The following is a 27,241-nucleotide window of genomic DNA, read 5'->3' on the forward strand; positions in this document are numbered from 1 at the left end:
TCAACGATAAGCGGGCGCTGGAGGGTGGACCTGCGCATAACTACTTGAGGAAAAATAAGAAAAAAAATCTATCTCTTTTTTTTTTTCAATTACGATAAAAAAATTGTTATTTTTCAAAAATTTACTCCCTTAATAATATTTTGAATCACCACGACCACATTTTTTCAGATATTTCTGATGTTTTAATTTTAACGGCCACCTAAGTAGTACTGCTGTCTACCACAACTCTTAAAAACCCTAGAATGCTTGCAGTTTTACACAAAAATCCATCAAAATATTTTTTTTCCTTAAAATTTTTAAATATTTTTACCTTCAGTCGACTTTCACTCATCGTTTTGTAAAAAAAAAGTATGGACACCACTGCAGCAAGTTTTTTAAAAAATTGACGCAACTAACCAAGATTCCAAAATGGTATAATACTTTAATAAGACTAGGCGCCAAAAATATTGGTACCATTTCTAAGAAAGATTAAAATTCTTGATTATTGTTCTTGTTCATAATAATCACTTTTACTATGTGCCGAAAAAAGGTTATGTGTTGCAATTTCTTGGAATTTCAATGGCACGTGTGCGTAGTCGATACAATTTAGAAATTCCTCCAATTCACAGTCCAAAGTGATGCCAGGTCAATTTAGTTTGCAGATCACTTAAATCCAGTCCAATAAGCCAAGCCAAAAAAAAATTTTTTTATCGTAATTGAAAAAAAAATGAGATACATTTTTTTTCTTATTTTTCCTCAAGTAGTTATGCGCCGGTCCACCCTCCAGCGCCCGCTTATCGTTGAATTTTGGGACACACTGTATACATTGGCACATTAAGTCTCCCGCTCTGATTAGCTTTCATCTACCTCAAAGGTTGTCTGAAAGATATCGCTAGGCTAGACAACGATAAGGCTGCATTTGCCTATATTAATTTCAAGTTGTTTATGCACAGCTTTTGTTCTTGTGTGTCATCTATTTATCTATCTAATTCTAAAAATTGAACAGAACAAAGTATTTTCGGTTCAACATTTCACATTTTGTTTATAGGTATTCATATTTGAGCTTTTAGTCCCCATAAGCCCGAGAAAAACGAGACTTTCGAGACTATTAACAAAGTGGTTTCCATAATTTTATAACTTTATAAAAAAAAAGGATTTTTGAAAATATACAATTAAAAACGAACGGAAAAGTAATATAAATCAATAATAATAAATTACGATAAAGAAATGAGCGTTATGAGTAAGATAGAGAGGTCAGTACCCTTGACTTGAGAATTTTCGTTAAATTACGTATTAAAGTGATAATAAAAACACATGTTTCTAGGTCGAAAGATAGTAATTTTTTTAAATATCAAGAACTTTGTATTTTTTTTATAATACTAAGTGACGGCACGAACAAGTCGTGCGTCTAGCGTAAGCAACAAGCTTATCCATAACAGTTGCAAGAAACCTCTCGAAGCTTGAAATCGCAAAGATTAGAGGCACGGCCACTTGTACTAGTTGTATATATATATAAGTTGATAATTGCCTGTAATTTCACCAGCACCTTTAACTCTAGGATCTAGAATCTCAGCCCGTGTGCTTTATTTTGTTTCACTATGGGATGGATGGAGGAGGATTAATTCGCGTTATTATACTCTGTCCAACTATTTATTTATCTTGACATATGCATGTCTCTGAACTTCCGTAATTATTGAAATACAATTATAGAAAAAAAATACAGTACTTCCTGGACTCTTTTATTTTTTAATTTTATTGAAGCGATGTGCCTATTAGCTCCGATATTTATCGAGCCAATGGATTATTTATCGAAATTTATTCATGTTGATAAATTTGGGTACAGCCAAGAACACATCAAGCTTGACACTTTGTACTTTGGACCGTTCTTATCGTAAGCGGCATAGAGTTGGATTTCAGTCTTAAGTGTCAAGCTTGACGTGCTCTTGACCCTGTACCTGTCTAATAAATTATAATGAAATTAAATAAATTATAAATAATTATAATAAATTGTTATCGTTTATTTTATTTTTTTATAACGCACACACTCAACATATGATAATGAATCGTCGGATTCTTCTCCATATGTACGAGAATCGTCACTTGAATCCTCAGTAACATTAATTATTAACTCTTGAGTACACAAATTGTCCAACGCAAGATCACGACCCCAATCAGACAATATCTTTTTTTTAATCCGCTCACGACTTAAACTTCTTCATAAATAAAATCGATTGTTATAAAAAAATCGAATCGGAAACGCATTAGGACACCACTAATTGATTAGAATTCGAACTGTGAAAAGTTAAATAAATGGTAACGGAGTATAGTGCCGTAACAGATCAAAAACTGACTGAATGGTGTGATTTTAAATTATTTTTACAGTTTAACCTACGACTTGGCTTCGCTGTTATCAGGTAAAAGCATGAGTGATCAAAAAGTTAGTCTTAAAGTCTCAATTCGGTTCAGATTGAACCTTCTAAAGCGTTGTTAACGTTATCACTGGTTAAACTCGATACCTAAGCTTTAGCAGATAAGGCGGTTGACATTCAAAATGACCAAAATGTTTTCACAGGCCCAGTTCACGCCTAACTAAAACCGATAAGTGTTATACTCATTTTCGTTTTCTTATCGTCTTCTTATCGCTTAGTTATCGGACTAAGTGGAAATTAAGAAATGAAAAAGTTATATACACGTTATCTGTTATATAACTTATTTAAACTTGATTAGTTGATGTAATTTTGTCAATATTATTAAGAGATTATTATTAAATTATTAACTCTGAAATAGTCTCAAGTGAACTCTTAAGCTGTGACACGGTTAAAATCGGCAGTAAACAAAAAAGTCCATCAATCAATCAATGCTTTATTGCATCTTCTACAATGTTTTACAGGGTGGTAGGTTTAATACTTAACAGATCATTGTAGACCCTGGATAGGGCACAGCAAACTGGCGAGGAGGACATACTTATAATAATAAATTAATCTTTTAATTTTTAAATCATTATCCTGTATAAATTCTGAAACAGAATAATAATATTTTTCTATTAGCAGTCTCTTTACTTTTTTTATAAATATTATGTCGCTTTTCTCACTTCCTAACGACCTTGGTAATTTATTAACTGCCTCCGTGGCCGAACGGTTACCACCCACGCCACGCAAACCACGCAGAAGAGGTCCCAGGTTCGATTCTCGGGCCGGGAGAAATATTTGTATGGCTTATATTTATTTCTCTCGAGAGTTAGGGTGTAATTTGTGGTTGTCCATATGGGTGTCCGTGGAACCCGCGATACAAGTACATTAGGAGAGGAATATTTAAATCCAACTCTATGACGCTTACTATAAGAATGGTCCAAAGTACAAAGTGTCAAGCTTGACGTGCTCTTGACTGTACAAATAAGGTCTCGTATACAATACGTAACGTTTTCAACATGTATATTGCTCACAATTATTTATTTTTTAAGACCATGGGCATTTTCGGATTACATTAAGCTTTAGGCTGCTACTAGACGGACTGCATGCGTGAAGTAGTACACTGTAGTAGTAGCAGTAGAGCTCGTTGTGAAAGAGTTCGTCCCGGGAAGTACTGCCTCCTTACCTATATCTGCTGGCAAGCAGTAATGTGAACATTACTGCGTTCCGGTTTTGAAGGGTAAGGGTGCTAGTGAAATTACAGGCACATGGGACTTGTCAACTTATGTCTCAAAGTTTCGGGCGCAGTGACAGTGTCCCTCGGATCTTTGTGATTTTAAGCTCCGAGTCGCACTGCAACTGTTAGGCGTGTCGATTACCACCAGGCACACGATTTGTTCTTCCCGTCACTTAGTAGTATAAAAAAAACACTGACGGGAAGCAGTTAGCGCCGCACGTCTAGCTTAGAAGTTTAGTACTAGGTATTTGATTCATGTCCATTACTGCCGGCTTTGTCTACGGTGCACGGTGTGCTGCACGCATGGGCGCAGGGCCTTAGGGGGCGCCGAATTAAAAGGTCTATTGTTTCCCAAAATCATTTATAATTGTACCATTTGCACACGAATTTCCGATCACCGGGAAAAATAATTTTTCCATTATCGCATTCGCGAGGCAAATGGAAAAAAAAATGGATTGAAAAGATATCAAATAAGGAAGTTTTGGAAAGGGTTGGGGAGAAGTTTTATAAATGCAATAGAGAAAGGAAAGAAGAAAAAGAGAGGAAGACCAAGAGTGGCGTACAGTGAACAAATAACAAAGAAGATCAAAGTGAACTGCTATAGAGGTAAAAAAACTGGCCATGAACCTTGAGGAATGGACAAGGCTACACCGACCAGAGTCTGGCTCTTAAATAAGATAGGGAAAATATAATTGTAAGCATTCCCTTTTGATCGCGTGCCTACTAGAGGGCGTCAGGGTATTGATTGCACTTGGACGCTACATGGGTTAAGAATGTCAATATCTGCTTTTGATGCTCGGACTATAATTCACATCGACTGCACCTGACGCTTACAATTGAAATCTCGATTGCATGCTGTTGATCACGACTGCACGCACTAACGCAGACGTGCAATCCATCTGTCAACAGCCTTTGACGCGCGTTTTGTTAACTCGTACGAATTTTATTCGTCACTAAACGCAGATATTCAAACACCGGCGCTTTAAACACCTCATGTGAGCAGAAAAGATGGCAAAAACGCTGAACAAGGATAAAAAAGTAACGAATATTCAATATGACTGATTATCCACTTGTAGATAGATCTGATAATACAGTGTTGTCACCTTTATTAATACCAGCTTGATATGACTGGCCGGTTGACGGATTGACAACGAGGATTGCAAAGTTTTCAAATTTTTGTTACGTGTAAAGTGTTTCTTATAATAATAACGTGCCTGACAACCACACCACACATCTCCATCACTCTTTTACAAGAGAGACTCCTAACTTTCTACTTTAACGTTGGTACTAAGTAATCTAGTTCCCCTGCATGAAAAAAAATATCAGGGTAGCGTTATCATTTATTAACACTCTTGGAACCACGCGATGAGAAGGAAAAGTCGAAATTACACAATCTTCATTCAATGTCCGATAAGAGAAATGATAAATAACATGAACTAGAGTTTGTTTATCATTGCTTATCGTCCTTTGTCGTAACATTTAGGGCAATTTCAATGTCAGGGTTCAATTTCAGAAATGTACACTATTTTTATATTTAAAATAATGATCACATTTTTGTTCTAGAAAAATTCAATGATAGACTAGTTATAGTGTAGTACCATGATTAAGTCAGAACCGGTCAAATCCTATTACTATTACTAGTAAAACGTACGAGCCAATGACATCTTTTAGTAGCAGTAGAATTCATCCAGGGAAGTACTGCCAACATATCTATTTCTGCTCGCTCTGCAGTAATGTGAGCTTTATAGCGTTTCCATTTTGAAGGGGAATCGGATGCGGTGCGCAAACGCGCTTTTAGGGTGCTAGTGAAACTGTGGGCACATGGGAATTGTCAAGTATATCTATCAGGGTTACGGACGCAGTGATAGTGACCCTCAGATATTTTCGATTTAAAGCTCTGAGTGCTACTGCAATTGTTATAGATAGGGGTGTCGCTTACCACCAAGCCCACAACTACCCCTACTATCTTTGCGATTTAAAACTCTGAGTGGCACTGCACTGCAGCGGATAGGCGTATCGCTGTACCACTAGGCGTATGACATGTTGACAAAGGAGAAGGTTCTCAAGTCGACTGTATGTTTTTTTTTATGTATTTTACGCGATAACTTTTGTGAGCCGTTTTTGATGATTCTTTTATTTGTTGGAAAGAGGGTACCTCAGTAACGGTCCCGTTTAAATTTGAAGAAAATATTCCCCTTTAAGGGTGGCAAACTAGGGGTGAATCCGGATTCGCGCACTTTCCTGTAACCGATTTCAATAAAACTTGGCAAATATATTTTTTTAATAACATCAAGTAACGGGACGAACAAGTCGTGCGCCTAATGGTAAGTTACACAAATATATAAAACCTTATAAAAAATATAAGCCTGTCTATAACAGTTAGTGTCACTCAGAGCTTTAAATTGCAAAGTTCTGAGGGGCACTATCACTGCGCCCGTCGCTCTGAGACATAAGTTGACAAGTCCCATGTGCCTGTAATTTCACCAGCACTTTTACCCTTCTAAACCGGAACACAGTACCTAATGCTGACATTACTGCTTGGCGGCAGAAATAGGTAAGGTGGCACTAACCTGGACGAACTCTTTCACAAGGAGCTCTACTGCTACGAATATAGATGTAATTCCACGAACTTTTGAGGTCAGTTTTTTTTAGTACACAGTATTAAGATTATCGTATAGAGAATAACAATATCATGCAGTTTTATGTGGCTCTCACGCACCTCGCGCCCTGTCATGCTAACCCCACAGATCGTGTTTGAGTTCATTATAAATTGGTTTCGATCTCCACGAGTTGTTAGCTTTCGGATGGTGACTTTTAGATACCAGCAACATCAAATTTTGTAGAGGCATACAATGACGTCATTGCCATTACCTTCCTACAAGAATATTAATAACAAATCCAAACTACTATTTTTATCATATTATTTTTATTTAATCCAAAATATTATAAATGCGAAAGTAATTCTCTCTGTAACTCTGTCTGTTACGTTTTCACGCCTAAAACGCTGAACCAATTTTGACGATAGGAAATGAAACTATTTATCCGGATTTAAATCGCGTATATTTGTTTTTTCAAATTAACCGACGTTTCGGGCCCTTTACAGGTCCCATGGTCATGGTCAACTTTGACGAGTTTTGGTACTTTTTGTTACAAAAATGTATCTTGAAAGTGGCGAAATAGGGGATGAAATTTTGTATTAAAAACCAATAAAACTATGAATAATTAGTATAGTACAGTAGGCTACTCGAAGTATTCTACGCAGACAAACACACTGAAAACGGGTGCGGGTTGGGCGCGTGTCGAGTCGGGAGCGCCACGGGTATAATTCCGTGTATTTATATGGACGACAACAAACCACGGGCTGGACGGGCGTAGTTCGGGTCGGAATTATACCCGTCGCGCTCCCGACCCGACATGCACCCGACCCGCACCGGCTTTCAGTGTGTTTCACGCTTTAACTTATTATCATCTCAAGTACTGTATTAGTACTTGTGTTTCAATGATTGTAATTTCGTAGTATGATTTTCATACAGATAATATGGTACATCATTATTCCATATGGGCACGGATCTCCTCTAAGCAGAGGGTTTAGGATAGTCTGCCAAGCTGGTCCAATACGTGTTAGGGACTTTACGCGTTATCCAATACAATACACGTTTGTGTTGAATGAGAGCAAAGTTATCTATAAATCCTTATCATAACTAACGTAAACGACATTTTGAGCGAAATTGAGTCATTAACATCTCATCGGTTCGGTTTTTTAATATCTTACTTAGTTTCAGTTTTATTGTTAAGGGTCTATATAACCTCAAATCGCTTTGGTTGTTTCCGCATAACAGTGAAATTGTTGAATCAATCTCTTTGGAAAAAATATATAGTAAAATCGAGGATATAACCTGATTAGTATACGGTGTGAAAACAGGATTCCTAAAAATTTCACTATACAAAAAAACACAAACTAACCTTGAAATTTTACAAGGAAACGCTGTACTCAACAGGTACTTTACCAATGATATTTTTTTATATCAACTAAACTAAATAGAACACGTATATTATACGATATACATTTTTCAAATGGCTTTAATTACGATTGTAAAAAAATAAATTCTGAAATAAAGCCAGTATCCCTGCCGCTCGACCGAAGCAAAATGAACCTTATTAGTACGGGAAAAATTTCAATTCGAGCTGTAGCCCAGCGTATCGAAAAAAAAACTTTAGGCGCCAAAATCTCGAAAGATACGAAATGCAAATGCATTAGTTATGACAAAGTAGGGATGCTCGATGAACATCGATGTTCGATGATCATCGATATTGAAAGCAAAAACATCGATGTTTTAATATCGATGTTACCATACGAAAAATATCGCAACATCGATGTTAACGGAATCGATCATCGCTGTTAACTTACGGCCTCACCTCACCAAATTGTTAATTGCCATACAAGTGCTCCTCCAATGATAACTGCAAAACGTATTGAAGAGTTAACTGAAATCTTTGAAATTTTACGCCCTATAGAAGTTGGTACTAAAGAAATATGTGGAGAAGACTATGTTACTAGCAGCAAAGTAATTCCCATAATACGAATGCTAAACTTGAAAATGAATAACATCAAAACAAACAGTTCTTTGGGTCAAGATCTTAAGCAGAGCATAATATCTGAAATCAGTAAACGCTTGTTACCCTCTGAACATGTTCAAATACTTGCTGTATCTACATTGCTAGACCCAAGATTTAAAAATATTCATTTTCAAGATCCCATAGCATGTTCGAAAGCAATTAAATGTGTCAAAGAATTACTAAATACTACGACGGAAACAGAAGAAATTGAACAAGTTATTAGTTGTTCGCCAGATACAACAGAAGAATTTAATTTGTGGAGCGAACATTATATACTTGTAAATGACAAAAACTCTACGCCTTTTTCTAGTGATCACGAAATGCCTTCAGAGTTGAGTTACTTTTTGAAAAATCCAGTGTCTGATCTTGAACAAGATCCTCTCCAAGTTTGGAATAATGTCATCGGTTCCACTTACCCGAAATTAAAAAAATAGCGGTAAAATATTTAAGTACTATCGCGACATCAACGCCATCCGAAAGACTGTTTTCAAAAGCTGGTTCTACTCTTTATCAACAAAGAAACCGATTAAAAGGTTCTTCTTTATCAAAATTACTTTTCCTTCAGTCAATTAATAAAAAATATTGGGATATGTAATAATTTGATCTGTTGCTTAATAAATTTCGAACTTATACATTGTGTTTTATTTCTTTGTCAATTATTAATGTAAAAATTATCGATGGATCCAACATCGATGTTCGGTTTTCGATAAATATCGAACATCGATGTTGAGCTTTCGATTATGACATCGATGTCATCATCGATGTTTTTTTAATATCGATCATCCCTATGACAAAGAGGGGCGGACAGAAGAAAGTAAATAATTTTTTTTTTAATACGTGCAATGTATAAAGGGCACTGCCATATAATGTAATTACTAAAAAATACTAAAAAATATACGTTATTTCTTATCGAAGAATTAACGTCAGCTTATTGGTGACACAAACGTGTTAGTGGAACGAAAACTTTGACAGCGAATTATCGACAATGCATAGCAGCAAATTTTCTATTACTTAATCATTTCTTCATTGCAATGTTTTTCGTGTTTATATTATTGGCTACAATTATGTCTATTTATTGAGTCTCTGAGAGACAATTAACATTCTTACACTAGCGTGTACATTTATGAAACTGAATTTTATGTTAGAGCAGAATATGTCCTTCACTATTTTTCATAACCAATTTAGTAATTGGTTATGAAAAATACTGACGGACATAACATTAAATAACACGAGGAATAAAAATAAACTACCTGCTAGTTAGCCGTGACGACGGGACCTGTAAAGGGCGCGAAACATTAGTTTGAATAAACAAATATTCGCGATTTAGATTCTAAAAAATAAATTTCATTTCCTATAAGTTCATAAAATTTATCGAAACATTTAAAAATGGAAACTAAATAGGTTTTGTTTATCTTTAATTTGAATGTTATACAATAGCTGAGTTTATATTTTTTAACGTGCCTTCAATCGAAACCCCGCTTTGATTACTGGCTGCTCACATTGCCAGCATGTCATCCGACATTTTTGTCTTAAAATATCAATATGTAGATTGATATATCGGCTAATCTTGGCATTCATTGCAGTATATTTGCTAACACGATCAACATCAAGTAGATGAAATTGTGTTTTCGTGAGAAATAAGTAGTCAAAGTACACGATTTATTCAAGTGTGACGCGAATTTTACAAGTTTAGTGCGAGCATCCAGTTGAACCGCCTAGCAGCCCTGACCTACACAACCAACACAACTGGCCAACAAGCTGCATAATAATTGTCCCGCTTTATTAACCATAGCCCTGACATTCAAGCCACTACTTTTTTCAATGTCGACCATTATACATAGTGCCTGGTAAATAGCACCCCCCTTAAAGAGTTCGTTACAAAACAAATAGGAGCTTATTCATTGTACAGTTACAAAAACACAATACTCGAAAAAATTTATTTTTTATTTTTTATAGACAGACATTGTATGCGAAAACGAGACCGAATCCTCAACATAACGCTGTATTTCAGTATTCCTCTGCCAGCTTACCAAGTACGATGAAAGGCTGTCGGTGGAATTGACATTCTGTCTTTAAGGCTTAACATTGCCGTTAAAATCACTGTTTTTATCTAGTTCTTAGGTTTTCGCAATTGTTACACATTGGAAATGGGAACCATAACCAATACACAAACCACAGAAACAAATCGTAGGACCTGTAAATGGCCCGAAAGGTCTGTTTGAAAAAAACAAATGTACACGTTCTAGATCCGAAAAATAAATGGTTCCATCTATTACCGTTTAATTCACTGTTTAAACCGCGAAAACTTTGATACTCAAGTCAGCTGGCTCTCTTTTGTAGTTAGATGACTGGAGAAAACATTTGGTACCGATAGCAGAAAGAATGTTTTCGCTGTTTTATATAGAATAGCAATTGATAATTCACATTTTTTCCTAGAGATGCACGGAACAAATTAAAACTGTTATAAAAAAAAAACTTAATGTTTCGGAACGTAACTATCTATTAATTGTGGAACTAAGTCTGAAAATTCTTTCTTGATTAATTAAAGCAACTGGGATAATATTGAAGTGGTTTGTGACTGAGTATCACAATGATGTTTATAACTGGAATTGATTTTATCAAATACACCACATGTGCTATAAGGCTTACATACAATACAAATAGTCTTTATTGCGCACAAAAACAAAATACAGAGACAAACAAAAGACAAGCTACAACAGGCAGCCATCCATATTCCATTAATAATAAATGTTAAAAAGGTTTCAAAAAAAAAACAACTTGCATGAAGGATCTAGGCTTTAATAACTAGACACACTGTCAGTGGTTAATAATCAAGGTTTTTGAGACGATGTACCAACTCGTCATATTTTTTTTTAATACGAAAGTGGAATGAAACGAGAAGTAACTAGTGCATTGTTGATATAACCACTGCCCGAACAACTTCCACCCCGCATGTCTACAAGATACCTCTTCACGCCTCGTGAATGATGAATAGATGGCGTCAGTCCAAAATTTTTGTCAACGATGCCACATTGTTGTGCACCCCGTATGTCCATGCAACAGACATTGCAGATAATGATCCTTTTCTAATAATACAGTGCAACTGCAAGTTTTTGCTACTAAACCAGTCCAGTAACTGTTGTATAACGATACGTCTGCAGACAGGTGGCGTGAAACAAGTTCCGAAGAAACAGGAGCATTAAAGAAATTCTTTACTGACGACTGCTTATTGTAATAAGCAGGTTGTGCTGAGAATAGTGGTTGAACGTGTCAGAAGTCAATTTGTCATGTCATGTACGGGATATCGCTATATAATCTTAAAAATTGACCGAATAGTCAAGTCTAGATGGCTGGAATCAGGCTCAAAACGAGTTCTTAATCGAGTCTAATCAAGCCGTCAGAGACCTAATACATTTCTTAATATTAAAAGTCAAATAATCTTTATTTCATAGGTAAGCAAATTACATTTTAAATCGATATATTGATTAAACTCCACAACACTTATTTTTAATCGTCTCCAAAAAAAGGAGGAGTTTCTCAATTCGATTGTACGCTATTTTTTGTATGTATGTTACGCGATAACTCCGGCCATTGGTGAAACGATTTGGATGATTCTTTTTTTGTTGGAAAGGGGGTACCTCAGCAGTTGTCCCATTTAAATTTCAAAAAACTATTCCACCGCTAAGGGTGGCAAACTAGGGGATGAATGACTTTTGAGGTCGGTTTTTTCATTATGATATCAAGTGACGGGACAAACAAGTCGTGGGCCTGGTGGAAAGCAACACGCCTGTCCATAACAGTTGCAATGCCACTCAGAACTATAAATCGCATAGATCTGAGCACTGCCACTACGCCCGCTACCTTGAGACATAAGTTGACAAGTCCCGTGTGCCTGTAACTTCACCAGCTCCCTTACCCTTCAAAACCGGAACGCAGTAATGCTGACATTACTGCTTGGCGGCAGAAATAGATAAGGTGGCAGTACTTCCCTGGACTAACTCTTTCACAAGGAGCTCTACTGCTACTGAAACTTATTCGTAAGCTAGGTTCCCCCGAGAAGAATGAGCAAATAACTCTAGGGTTTACTCTTTGTAAATAAACATGTACTATTCACAATATTTATTTGAAACATCGACACGGTTGGTGATGAAAAACACTTTCTCCCTCTCTCTCTCTCTCTCTCTCTCTCTTTAAAACTTAAATATTTTAGCTTGCAAATGCCACCAATGAGATTAATGAAATCTGTCTGCGGTCACGCTATTATTCTATTCTATATTCACGTAAAGTTACACTTTGGTTGGGAAATCGACCGCAAACATGTGATTTAATATCTAATAATGAAGTTCTTTCCTGCTATTTACATTTCTTTATTTTTTATTAAAAAATAAGTGCGCATTTGACTTCCATCTCACCTGATGGAAAGTGACAATGAAGTCGACGATGGAGCATGACACCTAAATAATGCCTATTCCAAGTGCCTAGTCCAAGTTATAACGTTCAGGGTACAAGTCTGTAGGCAGGGAATTCCACTCCATAGCCGTTTGCCATATAAATGTGGAAGCGTAACGCTTCGTGCGAATTCTCTAAAAATTCGCACGAAGCTTTTCGTTATATCCACAACATAGGGGTGGACCCCAGCCTGGTCCCCGATGATGGAAAGGCGGAATTCATTCGTGCAATTCCCTCGCACACTTTTTTTTTAGAGGACAAGACGTTCCTTGTTTCTGACGTTAACGGAGTGTGCATTAAATATTTTAGTAAAGAAGTTACTTCAACTCAAAATACGAAGGGGCAAGTTTTTTTTTTTCTGGTCGTTTCACGGTTAGCGTATCAGCCACTTACAAAGTTTGTGACTTATTTTTAAAACGGGGAAACTTCCAATAACATAATAATGAAATTTTGAAACGGGTTTCGGAATATGGAGAAAGAGTGAAAAAAGGTTTCACAGACGAGGAACTATGAGATATAAATAAACAATTAGTATACATATACAATAAATATTACGTTATTATTACAACAGCTACATTTTTATATTGTTTTCTAAAATAAATTGAGACAGATAAGTATGTATACTACAAAAAGTTAACGAGACGAGGGGAAAAACAAAAATGTTTAAACGTTTCGGATGATATAACTATATTTTTATAGAACGTTTGCGTACGTAACTTTGATTAGACAGCTGAGAGAGTGCGAAACTTTAAACCGCCATCAATTACGTTTTTTTTTTCAACTAGTGCTTATTTCGTGAATAGTAACACTTAGCTCATGTTTGATTTGACAGATAATTAGTTTTATCCTTCCGCTGAACGAATATGGTTGTGTATACGCTTGAACAACGCTGGGAAATATTGCGACATTACTTTGAAAATCATGGTAATATTGCAGAATGTGTGAGAAAATTGCGTACGGATTTTGGAAGAAGAGAAGCACCGTCAGCTCCGTATGTTCGTTATCTTGTGAAAAAAGTGAAAGAAACTGGCATCCTCATCGATAAACCAATGCGTGAAAAGCCCAAAACAGTGCGTACACCCGAGAATATTGCTGCTGTGGCAGAAAGTGTGCGTGAAGCGCCATCAACATCAATTCACCGTCGTTCTCAACAATTGAACATTTCGGAGACATCATTGAGACGAATTTTGCATAAAGACCTTGGTATGACGCCATACAAAGTCCAATTGGTTCAGGAGTTGAAGCCAACTGACCATCCAATGCGTTTTCGCTTCGCTACGTGGGCCTGCGATCGACTTACAGAAGATGCCGATTTTGCAAAAAAAATCATCTTTTCAGATGAAGCTCATTTTGATCTTGGTGGATATGTAAACAAGCAAAATTGTCGCATTTGGGGCACAGAAAACCCGCACGCATACATTGAAAAGCCGACGCACCCAAAACGAGTCACTGTTTGGTGCGGATTTTGGTCCAGAGGCATAATTGGGCCATTTTTCTTCGAAAATGAGCAAGGAGTGGCCGTAACAGTCAATGGCGATCGTTATCGGGCCATGTTGAACGAATTTTTGTTCACAAAAATTGAAGAGGAGGATATTGGCAACATTTGGTTTCAACAGGACGGCGCTACGTGCCACACAGCCGAAGCTACACTCAATGTTTTGCGCCCTGTTTTTGAAGATCGCATTATCAGCCGCAGAGCTGATGTCGTTTGGCCACCTCGGAGCTGCGATTTGACACCGTTGGACTATTATTTGTGGGGTGCCGTCAAAGATAAGTGTTACGCCGACAAGCCAGAGACAATTGACGCTTTAAAGGACAATATTCGTGAAGCCATTGGTGAAATACAGCTGCACACAATCGATAATGTGCTTAAAAATTGGACCGATCGTGTAGGCTACTGCATGGCCAGCCGAGGCAGCCATTTGAATGAAATTATTTTTCATTATTAACCGGAAGGATTGTACTTTCAAATAAAAAAAGAAATTTGAGAAAATATTCAGTAGTTTTTTTTTTAATTTCATTTAAAAAAAAAAAAGTAATTTGGCGGACCCGTTATAAATCATTTATAATAAAATTAGTGATTGAGATGGTAAGGTCATTAATCAGTTTTTTTTAATGTGCTAGACAACCACACCAACTGCCTGGTCTCAAACTAGGGAATACCCTGTATTAGAGTAATGGAATTCACTCCGGGATATTACCGAAACCACTCATAGCAGAATCAATTAAAAAAAGTTAATTTCCAATATTGGTCCCATCGGCAATCGACCCCGGGACCTCCTCATCCAGCGCCCACAGTGCAAACCGTTGGGCCACCGAGGTCATCTAATATTAATGCCAATTAACCATCAATTAGCAATTTACCATCTTATAATAACCGTGACCATGGGACCTGTAAAGGGCCCGAAACATTGGTTTCTTACATCCAATATAATAGTTACATTTTATCGGATCTAAATCGTGTCACGATGATGATTTTCGTAATTTAAAGCTTGCCAAGCGATGCCTTGCTTGGCAAGCGTGACTTGTTATTATTAAAAAAAGTAGAAATTATCTAAAAATCACATCCTTTGTACTTGCAATGCAATTGTTACCAAGAACTATAAAATAATTCAGAATATGACTTCAAATAAAAGTCTTCTGATAAACTCTGTTACGGATCATGTGGTAAAGAGATAGTCAGTTTGGTAATTTATTGTTTATCGGGTTTAATGTTTAATAAAATGATAGTGTTAAACGAATCATATCAATAAACGACGTAAGTTGCGCTTACGCATAATGTTCGGACTTTCTTGCCACATTAATTTTGGACGATTCATCGGTCACTAAGCTCATGAGGAAGTCCCGGAGTAGATTGATTTCAGAGCCAAAAGTCAAAGTAAAAAAATATTTATTTCATAGGCAAGCAAATTACACTTCAAATCGTATTGAAGTCATATTAATTAAACTCTACTGCTTATTCGTACGGCAGATTCCCCCAGAAGAATGAGCAAGAAACTATTAAGAATTGCTCTTTGTAAACAAACATTTGTGCATTTATCATTTACAATATTTATTGCAAACAACGTAGATCGAGACTACCTGCAAGAACTAAACGGGTCATTACCACGGATTTTTGACATCCAAGTGTCACGCGGGCCTCGCGTAGTTAAATACAAGGCTCGGTGTACATGAATTTTATTGTAGAAATAAAGAAAGAGTACAGGAAGGGAAATGAACAGGTAAAGGCGCAAAGGTTGTAACAAAACATAATTAACCTTTAGTACATTGACATAATTGTAAGTCAATGCTTAAGTATCAAATTTTTGTTTGGCTATAGTTTTAAGCCTCGTACTAAAGGTAGCTAGCTTATCGATGGTCTAGCGGTTAGCACTCCGAGCGATTGATGTAAAAGTTTCGAATTCGATTCCAGGACTAATTTAGGGAAGTGCAGACTCGTATCCAGCAGTATGACGTATACTGTTGCGTGCTTTCTGGGTACAAAGGTAATCTTCAACCTTGACACTCATTCCATTATTGGTGACCACCATTAATATTATGCGTAATTCCACTTCCTTACAATACGGTAAACCGCAAAGAAAAGGTAAATTAATTTTCTTTTTGAAATGATTTACCGGTTTGTGGAAAATACAAAGTCAAAGCCAAGAAAAAGAAAAGAAAACCGCAGTCATTTATAGATGCGTTCAAGGTTCACTTTTTCATGTTGAAAATATTTATACAAACACTAATTTAAATTTTGGGGTAGTAAGTCTTTTCGAGTTATTAGGTTTTCGCGATTGTTACATTGTAAATGAAACTATTTGATCTAAACCACGCATATTTGTCTTCAAACACTCGTGAATTTATTGGCACATAGGACTTTTCAACTTATGTTTCAGGGTGACGGGCCCAGAGGCGGTGCCTCTCAGATCTTTGTGATTTATAGCTATGAATGGCACTGCATCTGTTATGAACAGGCGTATCGCTTACCATCAGGCGCACGACTTGTTCCGCCACTTGGTTGCTTAAAAAAAAATTAAATTAGCCCGTTTTCTAGTGTGTTTCAAAGGTTATATAGAAATATCGATGTCGATACGATTTGTGCACATAGACAATAAAACTATTTTTTTATAATACCGAATATAGGATGTTTTTTAAATAAACCAACGTTTCGGGATCTTTACGGGTCCCATGGTCACCACTAACTGAAAAAGCTTCACTCTTGATTTTTCGAATTTAAAGCTTAAATAAATTAGTTTTAAATTCGAAAAAAATTGATGCATTTGCGGTCTCATAAATGTATTAACCTACATTACTAGATATTTTTCTGTTTTCTATGAATATAAAAACTACTACAAAAAATCCATAGGAAATTCAACCCAATGTACTACAAGTTTACCTGTTTTCCATATAAATAGGAAAACAAAACGGGTTTTAAACAATTTCCGAAGTTTTTTGATCCAAAATAATGTCTCAATTATACTATTTTTTTTGTGAGTATGTTATGCGATTACTCCATCATTTGTGAACCGATTTCGTTGATTCTTTTTTTGTTGGAAAGGGAGCACCTCAATAGTGGTCCCATTTAAATTTGAAGAAAACATTCCACCTCTAAAGGTGTCGAATTGGCGGATTGATACGGTTTTTTTTATTCTACCCATTTTCTGCTAACCGATTCCAATAAACCTTGGCAAATAGATTCTGTTGTCTATATATGTATATAAACTTTTAAAAGTTTTAGAACCAGTTTCAGCTCAAAATACAGGCACTGTATAACATGTGACCTAAACATGTTCACGTGCCACTGCGGTATGTATAGATCTCTTCCATGCTACTAGGAACAAATTTGAAATAATTTTTTAAGTATTTTTTTATGGACAAGATTTCAATACGTACAGTCCAGTAAATAATCAGTAATCATATTTTAGAGTCTTTCATATAAAATAAAAACCTAATCAGTCAAAAAACAACAGATTTTAAGACTTTTGTAATTACTTTGTAGACAGATACTAAAAAACACTCAATTTAATTAATTTACTCGTAATTATATTAATTAATTTACTGATGACGTTCTGCGTGGCCTAGCTGTTTGTACTGTGGGCGCTAGGTGCGGAGGTCCCGGGTTCGTTTCCCGGTAGGGCCAATTTGGGAAATAAACTTTTCTAAATTGATTCTGGTCTAAGTGTTCTGGTAAGTACCCCAGAGTGAATTCCATTGCTCTGGTACTCATATAACAGGGAATCCCCTAGTTTGAAACCAAGTACTTGGTGTCTTTGTCTGGCACATTATTAATATAATTGTAATCAGAGACAAATTTAGTTACGTTGTAATTATACTATAATAATCATTAATCGTAAGAAGTAGACAACCACAAATTACACCCAAACTCACGGGAGAAATAAATGTAGGCCATACAACTATTTATCCAGGCCGGGAAACGAACCTGGGACCTCTGCGTGGCAGTCCGGCATGGTAACCGTTCAGCAGTTAAATAGTGTTTACCTTTTTGCTTATGCAAATGCCATCAGTATATTTTGCTACAATATTCTGCTACATATACAAATAACTTTGTAATGCCTAATAAACTAAAATAGAAAAACGTCTCAAGTTGAATGGTAGCAACAAACAGTAGAACAATATCTGCCACTTTAATAATCAGAAACACAAACGCGCAAAAAATAATTGATTTTGATTTATAAGAGAGCATGATGAAATCATTTTCATACAATTATACCTGTACAGTCACGTAGCGAAATTAAAACTTTATTTGTCAATGAAACTATTAAAAAATATTTATTATTATACTGGTCAGTATCGTAATTGACATTTTTAACGAAATTGAGTTACTAACCTATCCACAAAACATGGACGATGTGGTCCATGTTTTGTGGATACGGCAAAAGCGCCATTTTGAAAAATTTTTCAGAGGAGCATGTTTTAGTTTTTCACTACCGTTTTAAAATATTTACGTCCCGTTTTAAATTGAATATTAAAACCTTAACTTAATTAAAAGCAAAATTGAATAACACGTTAAATGTAAATACTTTAACAGTCGTTAAATCCTAAAATATGCTCCCTTGGAAAATTTTTCAAAATGGCGCCTTTCGCCCTTTCTTTCATTTCGCCTCAACTAAAGGTCGCCACGGCATGCGAATGTGGACACGACAAAAAAATAGATAAGTTCATACAATGAAAAAAAAAACAAATAACTCAAAATAGATCATAACTTAAATAATATAAATAGTGTAGCTATATTAATTAAATATTATTATTAAAAAAGTAACGTTTAAAAGCAAAATAACCTAATTTAAAATGCTTTAAATATATAATTATATAAATTAAAAATATAAAGAAAAAAATTATGTGAAACTACATTGACGCAGACGTGAGAGTAAACTTGACTGTGCGCTAAAATCGCAAAGGACTAATCGAAAAAATGTCGACGAGACCACCACCCCGGTATTCAAAATAGTTAATGTCGAAATAATAACTATATAAGTATTGTTAATTTCTCCCGATAAACTATAAAAATATTTTTTTTTATTTCAGTTTTCTTTCAATTTAATTATACAGTTTACATACTAATGAGTTCAACATTGTAAAACGATACGTATCACTGTTCATCAATAAACTTTCTCGAATTTTGCAAATTGACAAATATTAAAAAAAAATACATACAGCAAAACATGCCCATATAGAAGCCGGCGACAGCAATCGCCAGCTTGACGAAATCGTTGGTCGCTTCCAAATCGAATTTCTTAAGCAAATCACTCATGATGTATTTCTTCATAGGTCCACTACCACACTGACTGTCCACCATTTTTTCCGACCAGTTTATCGAAAAGCAACCGAATGCACCGATAACCCCTACTGATACGTACCCCACACTAGCATGCACATTAAAAAAAATATTTAAAAAATAAAATGTAATAGAGACGCGTTACGCGCGCGAGGTTTCGCATAAGAATGATAGATGCACAACTGGAAAGCATGGAATATGTACTTACGACTTGTATGACCCTATATTGGCTCTAATAACACCGTAAGATAACGCCCAGTCCGGATTCTTAATTTTTTTTTAATAGAAACATCCGGGAATAAATAATAATACAAACAGTACGCTACTTACTTCATTTAATGCCATAGACAATAATTAATACAAACAACGTGTGCACATTTATTAAGAAGTCTAACTATGTGAACATTGTTACTTCATCATCAACCCTTTTATGCGTCGCACTGCTGGACACGGGTCTGCTCTCAAGCAGACTTCACACGTTTTCCGAGGGTTGTGAACCTTGCAGATTTCATCACGAAGCATATGGAAAATTTCACACTGAATTTCGCACATAAATTCCGAAAAACTTATGAGAGGCGAGCCCGGGTTCGAATCCACGGCATCTGCTTGAGGGACCGATAGGTCACACCATTAGGCTACCACGGCTTTTTAATTTTAATCATGTTACTTATCTACAGGAAATAAAAATTTTTTTTAAGATCTAAAACGCGTTCATATCGCATGATCATGGCTGATTGACTACGGGACCTGTAAAGGGCCCGAAACGTTGGTTTGTTGGAAGAAATAAATGTATAGGTTTTAGATCCGAAAAAACATCATTTCCTATGTGTAACAAACGCGAAAACCTAAGATTACTTATCTATGTCATAAAAACAATTTCAAAATCAGAAACAAAAAATATTGCTAAAAGGCGCTTTGACAATGAAAGATATTATCGTGATATTTAGGCGTAAATTTATTGTGAGAACAAAATAATCGCATAGATAACTTAATACGAAATCATATTATATGCTACAAAATAAATAATCAGAAAAAGCAGACGGCGATAAAAGCCGTTTACAGACAAACATAAAGAAATTCGTAAGATCTGCTGAATTTGAGTCTCAGTTGGTTAAGAGTCTATACAACCTCATATGGCTTTGGTTCATTCTGCATAACAGTGAAAGTGAAGAAATCAATCACTTTGGAAAAATATATAGTAAAATTGAATAAAATTGAGGATATACACTTATACTATATACTATATATTATACGGTGTGAAAACACGATTCCTAAAAATTTTCACGTTGGAAAAAACACAAACAAACACAATAGTAATAACAACGTAATGGAGTATTTTCACAAGAAATACATAAAAAACATGGTATTTCGTCATGATATTCAATAAATAAATATTGCAATCATTAAATAAAAATTACATGAAATACAATACAAATTTAGAATACTACTTCGAAAAGGGTCCACTGAAAACCACTGTGGCTCCACCGTAGTATTTGCTGAGTTGGGCCCTTTTAAGTGCATTGCACTTTAAGTATAAACTCATAATATTGTGCTTATAACATGTGTTTGTGCTGAATAAATTTATTTTCTTTCTTTCTTTCTTACAATGTTTTGCGTAAGTGATATTCAGCGAGAGAGGCAAACAAATATGACAAATCAGTCCACAGTTTTGCTACAGAGGAATACTGACATATGAGGTCGTGAATATTTTAAAAAAGGAACAAAAAAATTCCAAAACATTGAACCTTCAAAAATAATAACTGCGTATAAAACAAAAACCCGTTGAAAGTCAATGTACTATAGGTATAATTGTGTTCTATGAAAGTGATTACCAATTATTAATAATTACTTAAATTTCTAAATTGTGCTCGTAATAGCAACGATTAAATTTAGCTAAAAATATCGATTTTAAATGATATTAAAATAATGGATTCAAGGCGCATAACGTTGACCAAAAGCATAACGATTTTTTTAAAACTTTGTATCTACAGTATCGAAATATAAAATAACCAGTAATGGTGCAACAGACCTATGCTTCTGCCTCCGCAACCGCGGAAGTCCCGCACGCCTTTTCACATAAGTTTTCGTTTCTGCTTCCGCAACTTTTGTAACGGATCTTTTATCGGAATTTTATAACATTCGCAATGGATAACACACGTGAGTGCAGGCTAGGTGATAGGGCGCGTCAATTTTAGCAGGTTTAATCGAGTTCAAAAAAAGGAGGAGGCTCTCAATTCGACTGTATTTTTTTCGTATGTATGTTACGCGATAACTCTTTGTGAACCGAGTTTGATGAGTCTTTTTTGTTGGAAATAGGGTTAAATTTGAAGAAAATATTCCGCCTTTAAGGGTGGCAAACTAGGGGATGAATGCGGTTTCGCGCACTTTTCGGTAACCGATTACAATAAAACTTGGCGAATAGATGTAATTCCACGAGCTTTTGAGGTTGGTTTTTTTTATAAGTGCAATTCTGAAACCAAATACAAGTCCCGTTTGAATCTATTTCGTTGAGATCTTTATAGTATTTACACTTCCGTATATGCATCCGCTTCGGTTTTCGTTTCTGAAATTTAATTTTGACATCTGTATCCGTTTCCGTTATGACACTTCCTTTGCACCACTAATAACCAGGCAACTAGAACTCTGTGGAAATCTAACAAACACGCCTCGTTTTATCATAATATATAATTGTCCCCGAGCTAAGATCTCTGATATTTCACTGATGACCTCCGTGGTAGAGTGACTAGCACACCGGTTTTCATGATGTCGCCATCTCTAAGGTCCCGAGTTCGATCTTCGGCCTAACTTTTCAATATTGTCTCGCGTCTGGGTCTTTGTGGTTCCGTCGTTATTTCCGATTTCCATAACACAAGTTCTTTAGTTACTTACTTTGGGATCTTACGATGGGATCTAATGGAACTATACCTAATACGTACGTTTATTTTTTGAGAAATTACTCCTAGTTTGTTATAATTATTAATACAAAGATCGAACATTAAGAAAATTTTCTTCGTTGCCCTGAAGTGGCATACAGACACAGGGTCGACTGCTGTCAGATCGAAGGTATTTTTTTTTTAAATATATGTTACGGACGGTCGTGACGCGCCTGGCCGCCCGGCCAGTCAGAAAAAATAAGAATAGAATTACGTGAATAATTCAGGGGCGCTGATTGGCCAGATGGCGTCCGCGGCGCATTGATAGGGCCGGTACTTTGTGGGAGACGCCCGCGCCGTATCGGTACATATATAAGAGAATCTTGTTGCAATTATACATTCGTATTCCGATTCGATTTGTTATTCGATTTTTGTTATTCGACTTGTCAGTCAGATGGACATAGAGATAAAGTGTTCAAATAATTTCATAAAAATGTATACAGTCCATTTTCCTAACCTTCAATAAACAGGCAGAATTTACGTTTATACAGAGTTTTATTGAGGAAAAGGAGGATACCCAACAATATAAAACAATAATATAGCATATAGTATAATATAACGTGTAATATAGGAATTGCTCGGTTTTCCATAACACAAGTACCTTAGTTACTTACTTTGTGATCAGAGCAATGTAAGTAATGTAAAATATAAAGTAAATAATTGTTATGGACGAGATAGAGCACAGACCAAACTCTTACAAAACCTTATAAGAACTCGTACCTTTAGTGAACCAATGGCACACCAGAATGTACAAGCTTAGCCAAATATAGGACTTCATTGTCTGAAAGTTTTGGTAGGTACTTAATGGTTGATTGTTCATAGTGGATGCATGGCGTAACGCAGCTCCTAATGCCCTGAGAAGCCATTCGTAAGAAAAGGATGAAAAGAAACAAATGATAACCGTAGACTACAAAACATGAATGAAGAGCGCTACACGAACATTGTTCCATTCAAGCAACTTTGTTAAGTATTATTTAAAGAAACAACTATGTTACGTACATTACTAGGAAGCAGCTTCTAAAAATTGTGAGAAGAGTTAGACAAATATAATGTAGTCTTTGAAATAACTGTCTCTCGACAAGTTGATAGTTAACTTTGTTGGCTTTTTGGAGCAGAGTTTAAATTTAAGTTTTATTGTATTTTAATAATTTTGGGGAATTTATCAATCGATCACAATCCATTCAATAGAAATGAGCGGACACAACAATTTTGCTTAAAAGTTGTTTCAAATAGGTCGTTTCAGAGTCTCATATTCTACATTTTTCAGAATTTCATAGTCGTGCGCCTGGTGATAAGCGACACGCCAGTAAGTACATAACAATTGCAGTGCCACTCAGTGCTTTAAATCACAAAAATTTGAAGGGCACTGGCAATGTGCCCGTCATCCTGAGACATGAGTTAACAAGTGCCATGTGCTTGTAATTTCAACAACACCCTTACCCTTCAAAAGTGAAATGCAGTTAATGCTCATATTACTGCTTAGAGGCAGAAAGTTAGTAGTTATCGTGGCAGTACTTCCCTGGACGAACTCTTTCATATGCAGCTCTATTGCTACAAATTACGATAAATAATCCATTTTCGTCAAAACGTGAGTTGCGGCTACACACATTCCTGCCACAGAGGACGAACCATGCAAAATACATAAAAGTTTTTTGCTTAATGCAATGTAGTTTAAAAGTCTAAAAATACCCTTAACGTTGGAATGTGCGGTGATCACTTGTCATTACATGGACGTGGGGTAGTAATTATGAGTCATAAAAATCCAGTTTTTGTTTAACTTGAAATAGTAGAGTCGGTGTTCAAATATGTGGGAATTTTTTAACTATCAACGGGGAAAAATAACATGGTTCGTGATGACCACCACCGAAGTTAGCAGAAGCCGCATAATTTATTCTAGTAGATGGAATAGAAATAATGAATAAATACAAGACAGAGACACCCGAGTCACTGTATGCAGTAATCGGGTTGCAGTCTTACTGCCGCATACCAATCTTGGTGGTTATGCTGTATAATCTTTTTTATTATAGCCTTTTGTTCAACAACATCAGTAATAAACTTTAAACGATTAAGGACGTAAAGGGAAAACTTTTATCATTAATGGTATAAAAGACCGCAAAAATTAAATTTCTATTAGCAGTAGAGCTCCTTGTGAAAGAGTTCGTCCAGGGAAGTATTACCACCTTATCTATTTCGGCCGCCAAGCAGTAATGTGATCATTACTGCGTTCCGGTTTAGAAGGGTAAGAGTGCTGGTGAAATTACTGGCACACGGGACTTATCAACTTATATTTCAGGACGACGGGCGCAGTGGCAGTGTCCATAAGATGTTTGCTATTTAAAGCTCTGAATGGCACTGCAACTGATGGTTATGGATAGGCGTGTCGCTTACCACCAGGTGCACGACTCATTCGTCCCGTCACTTGGTATTATAAAAAAAAAGTGTAAAGTGTGCCCATCAGCTCATCCTACCCGCGCTCTTTTACCATCGGATATCCAGACGTACGGCGGGATATCATCCTTACTTGGTCGATATTCCCTTCAGGCGTACTAAACGCTTTTCGTCCTCTTTCACGCACAGCCCAGGAATGGAATTTCCTGCCTGCGACCGTATTTCTCAGCACATACAACCCGAGTACCTTTAAGACTGAATAGTCATCTTCTAGGCGAGCTAGTTTCATCGTAGATATTATTATTACCTTTGCTCCAGGGCTAGATTGTGGTCATAAGCAAGTCCATTTATTAAACAAAAAGTGTATGGCCAGAGCGATTTGGTTAATTTTGATTAAAAGCTTATAAAGTTTGTGAAACTTTGAAACTGGTCACTATTCGTAGAAACCTTTTGACCTCCGACTAAAAGATGTGGAAAAAAAAATTACTATTTCGCATAAAACACAATATTTGTGAGACAATAGTCATTTGGTCGGTTGGCTGAAACTTCTGGAAATTAGTGTATAACACGTGGACATCTCTGGTAGTAGCCATTATTGCTGCATCCTATTTTTAATTTACATGTTACAGTGTCAGATTGTCCCAAAGCTGCTTATCATCATTCGTATGTTTTTTTGTAAAATCTTATTCCAAAGTCAAATAACCTTTATTTCATAAATAAGCAAATTACGCTTGAAATCGTCATACTGATTTACTCTACTGCTCATTCGTTAGGCAGAGTCCCCTGAGAAGAACGAGCAAGAAACTCTAAGGGTTGCTTTGTAAATATTATACATCATTACAATATTTAATTTAAACATCTTAGATAGAGATTACCTGCAAGAGCTAAATGGGTCACTACCACGGATTTTTGTCATCCAAGTACGCAGAAGCTGTATAATAATAAACTTTAGTATAAAGTTTTTTGTTTCATTATAGTTTTAAACCTCGTAAATGGCAAATTTTGAATATCAATCGGAATCTTATTACAGAAGCGAAGATTGCCCCTTAAATGAATTTAAGACCTTCCTTAGAGAGAGACTATTAAAGTGTTCTAGAAACATATTGAAACTATAACCGAGCACCAAAATATCAAAGAACCAAATACCAATATTGATTGTTAAAGTCCTTGTATCAACTTCACTATAAACTAATATGGTTTCTTTAAAGGAAACGTTATATTATGTACTTTGTAAAGTACATAATATAACGAAAGATGCCAGAAGGGGCTACAAGAACTTAAAGAGGTTACACACGGCTACTTTAAACAGCGATGCAAGCGCGAAACTGCATCGATACAAACGCGCGATTGCACCGCTGCACTTGGGAATTATAAGCGATTGCATCGAAGCAATCGCGCGTTTGTATGATGATTTTTATCAATATTCAGTTATAGGCACTATATGTACGTTTTTTTTTCTTTATTTAACATTCGGGACCAGAAAAAAAAAAAAAATTTTCTATATCTATCTTAACTAGTAAGCCAGCGGAGTATCCACCTCAATAATTGTGCGATATAAGTACATCACATTTTTTGTCATATTTGACTTTTATTAAATTAGAAACACTAATATCAAAGGATTTTACTTAATAATGTACGGAACTTCAATTGCAATAATTACTTCATAAACAACACAATTGTGCCCTTTACTTCTATTATAAGTCAAGGATTAAATCACAAGGATCAAGGCATTTAAAATTAGTTATGCCCTCTATAATCAGTATTTTTTTCTACTAAACCAAGCGTCAGTATCATGAAGAGAGGCTGTGAGCATATTGTAAATGACACAATAGGCCATAGGGACACCTTTTAAAGTCGTCACTTCATTTACGAATAATAATTTAATGGGCAATTTTTTGCGACATAACGATCTTCCAGTGACGTCATTTTTAACACAGAGAGGAAATAATGGTAAACCTACATTTACGTCATAGTGCAGGCTATCACTCACGCCTTCTGCGGAGCTAGTTTTCAAATTGAGTTCCATGTCTAAATCAGCCAGTTAACTGACTTCAGCATTTTCTTTTACAAATAATACATAATTATAAATCACAGTCTCAATAATAAAATTGTGTCATTCGAAAAGCTGATTTTTAATAATAGATATTTAGTAATAGATATTTTTGTTAATTAAATGAGATTTTGTCATATTTGGCACCAAGCAAAGGGCATCTTGCACCCTTGGTGTAATAATATCACATTAGCAAAATGACACCTTTTCACGAGAGAGATAAAAAGTTTACGAACAAAGTTAGTCGATAACTTTTTATGCCTAAATAGCAGAGTTGTAAAATTGAACATATTACACATAATTTGTTTCAATCATGTGTTCCATGTATTATTTTTATGACTTTAATATGATAAAACCACTTTTATTATACCAACGATTCGATAAACCTGTTTTTTTATGTAT

The 27,241-nt window shown here is 35.7% G+C and overlaps 1 protein-coding gene across 2 annotated transcripts in view; it reads right to left on the reverse strand.

Moving 5' to 3' along the window:
- The window catches only part of LOC113231019 (transmembrane protein 68), a 56,337-nt gene that overhangs the window by 25,349 nt on the left and 3,747 nt on the right, over positions 1-27,241 (reverse strand). The window contains exon 1 of one of the 2 annotated variants that reach the window (XM_026465163.1): positions 19,348-19,489. The exons of the other annotated variant lie outside the window; for it this stretch is intronic. Within the exon in view, the coding sequence (XP_026320948.1) occupies positions 19,348-19,489 (142 nt within the window). Of the gene's footprint in view, positions 1-19,347; positions 19,490-27,241 lie in introns of those variants that run through there. 2 annotated transcript variants of the gene reach the window in all.

The sequence above is a fragment of the Hyposmocoma kahamanoa genome, unplaced genomic scaffold, assembly GCF_003589595.1.
Source record: "Hyposmocoma kahamanoa isolate Upper Pololo Valley unplaced genomic scaffold, ASM358959v1 101, whole genome shotgun sequence".
NCBI lineage: Eukaryota > Metazoa > Arthropoda > Insecta > Lepidoptera > Cosmopterigidae > Hyposmocoma > Hyposmocoma kahamanoa.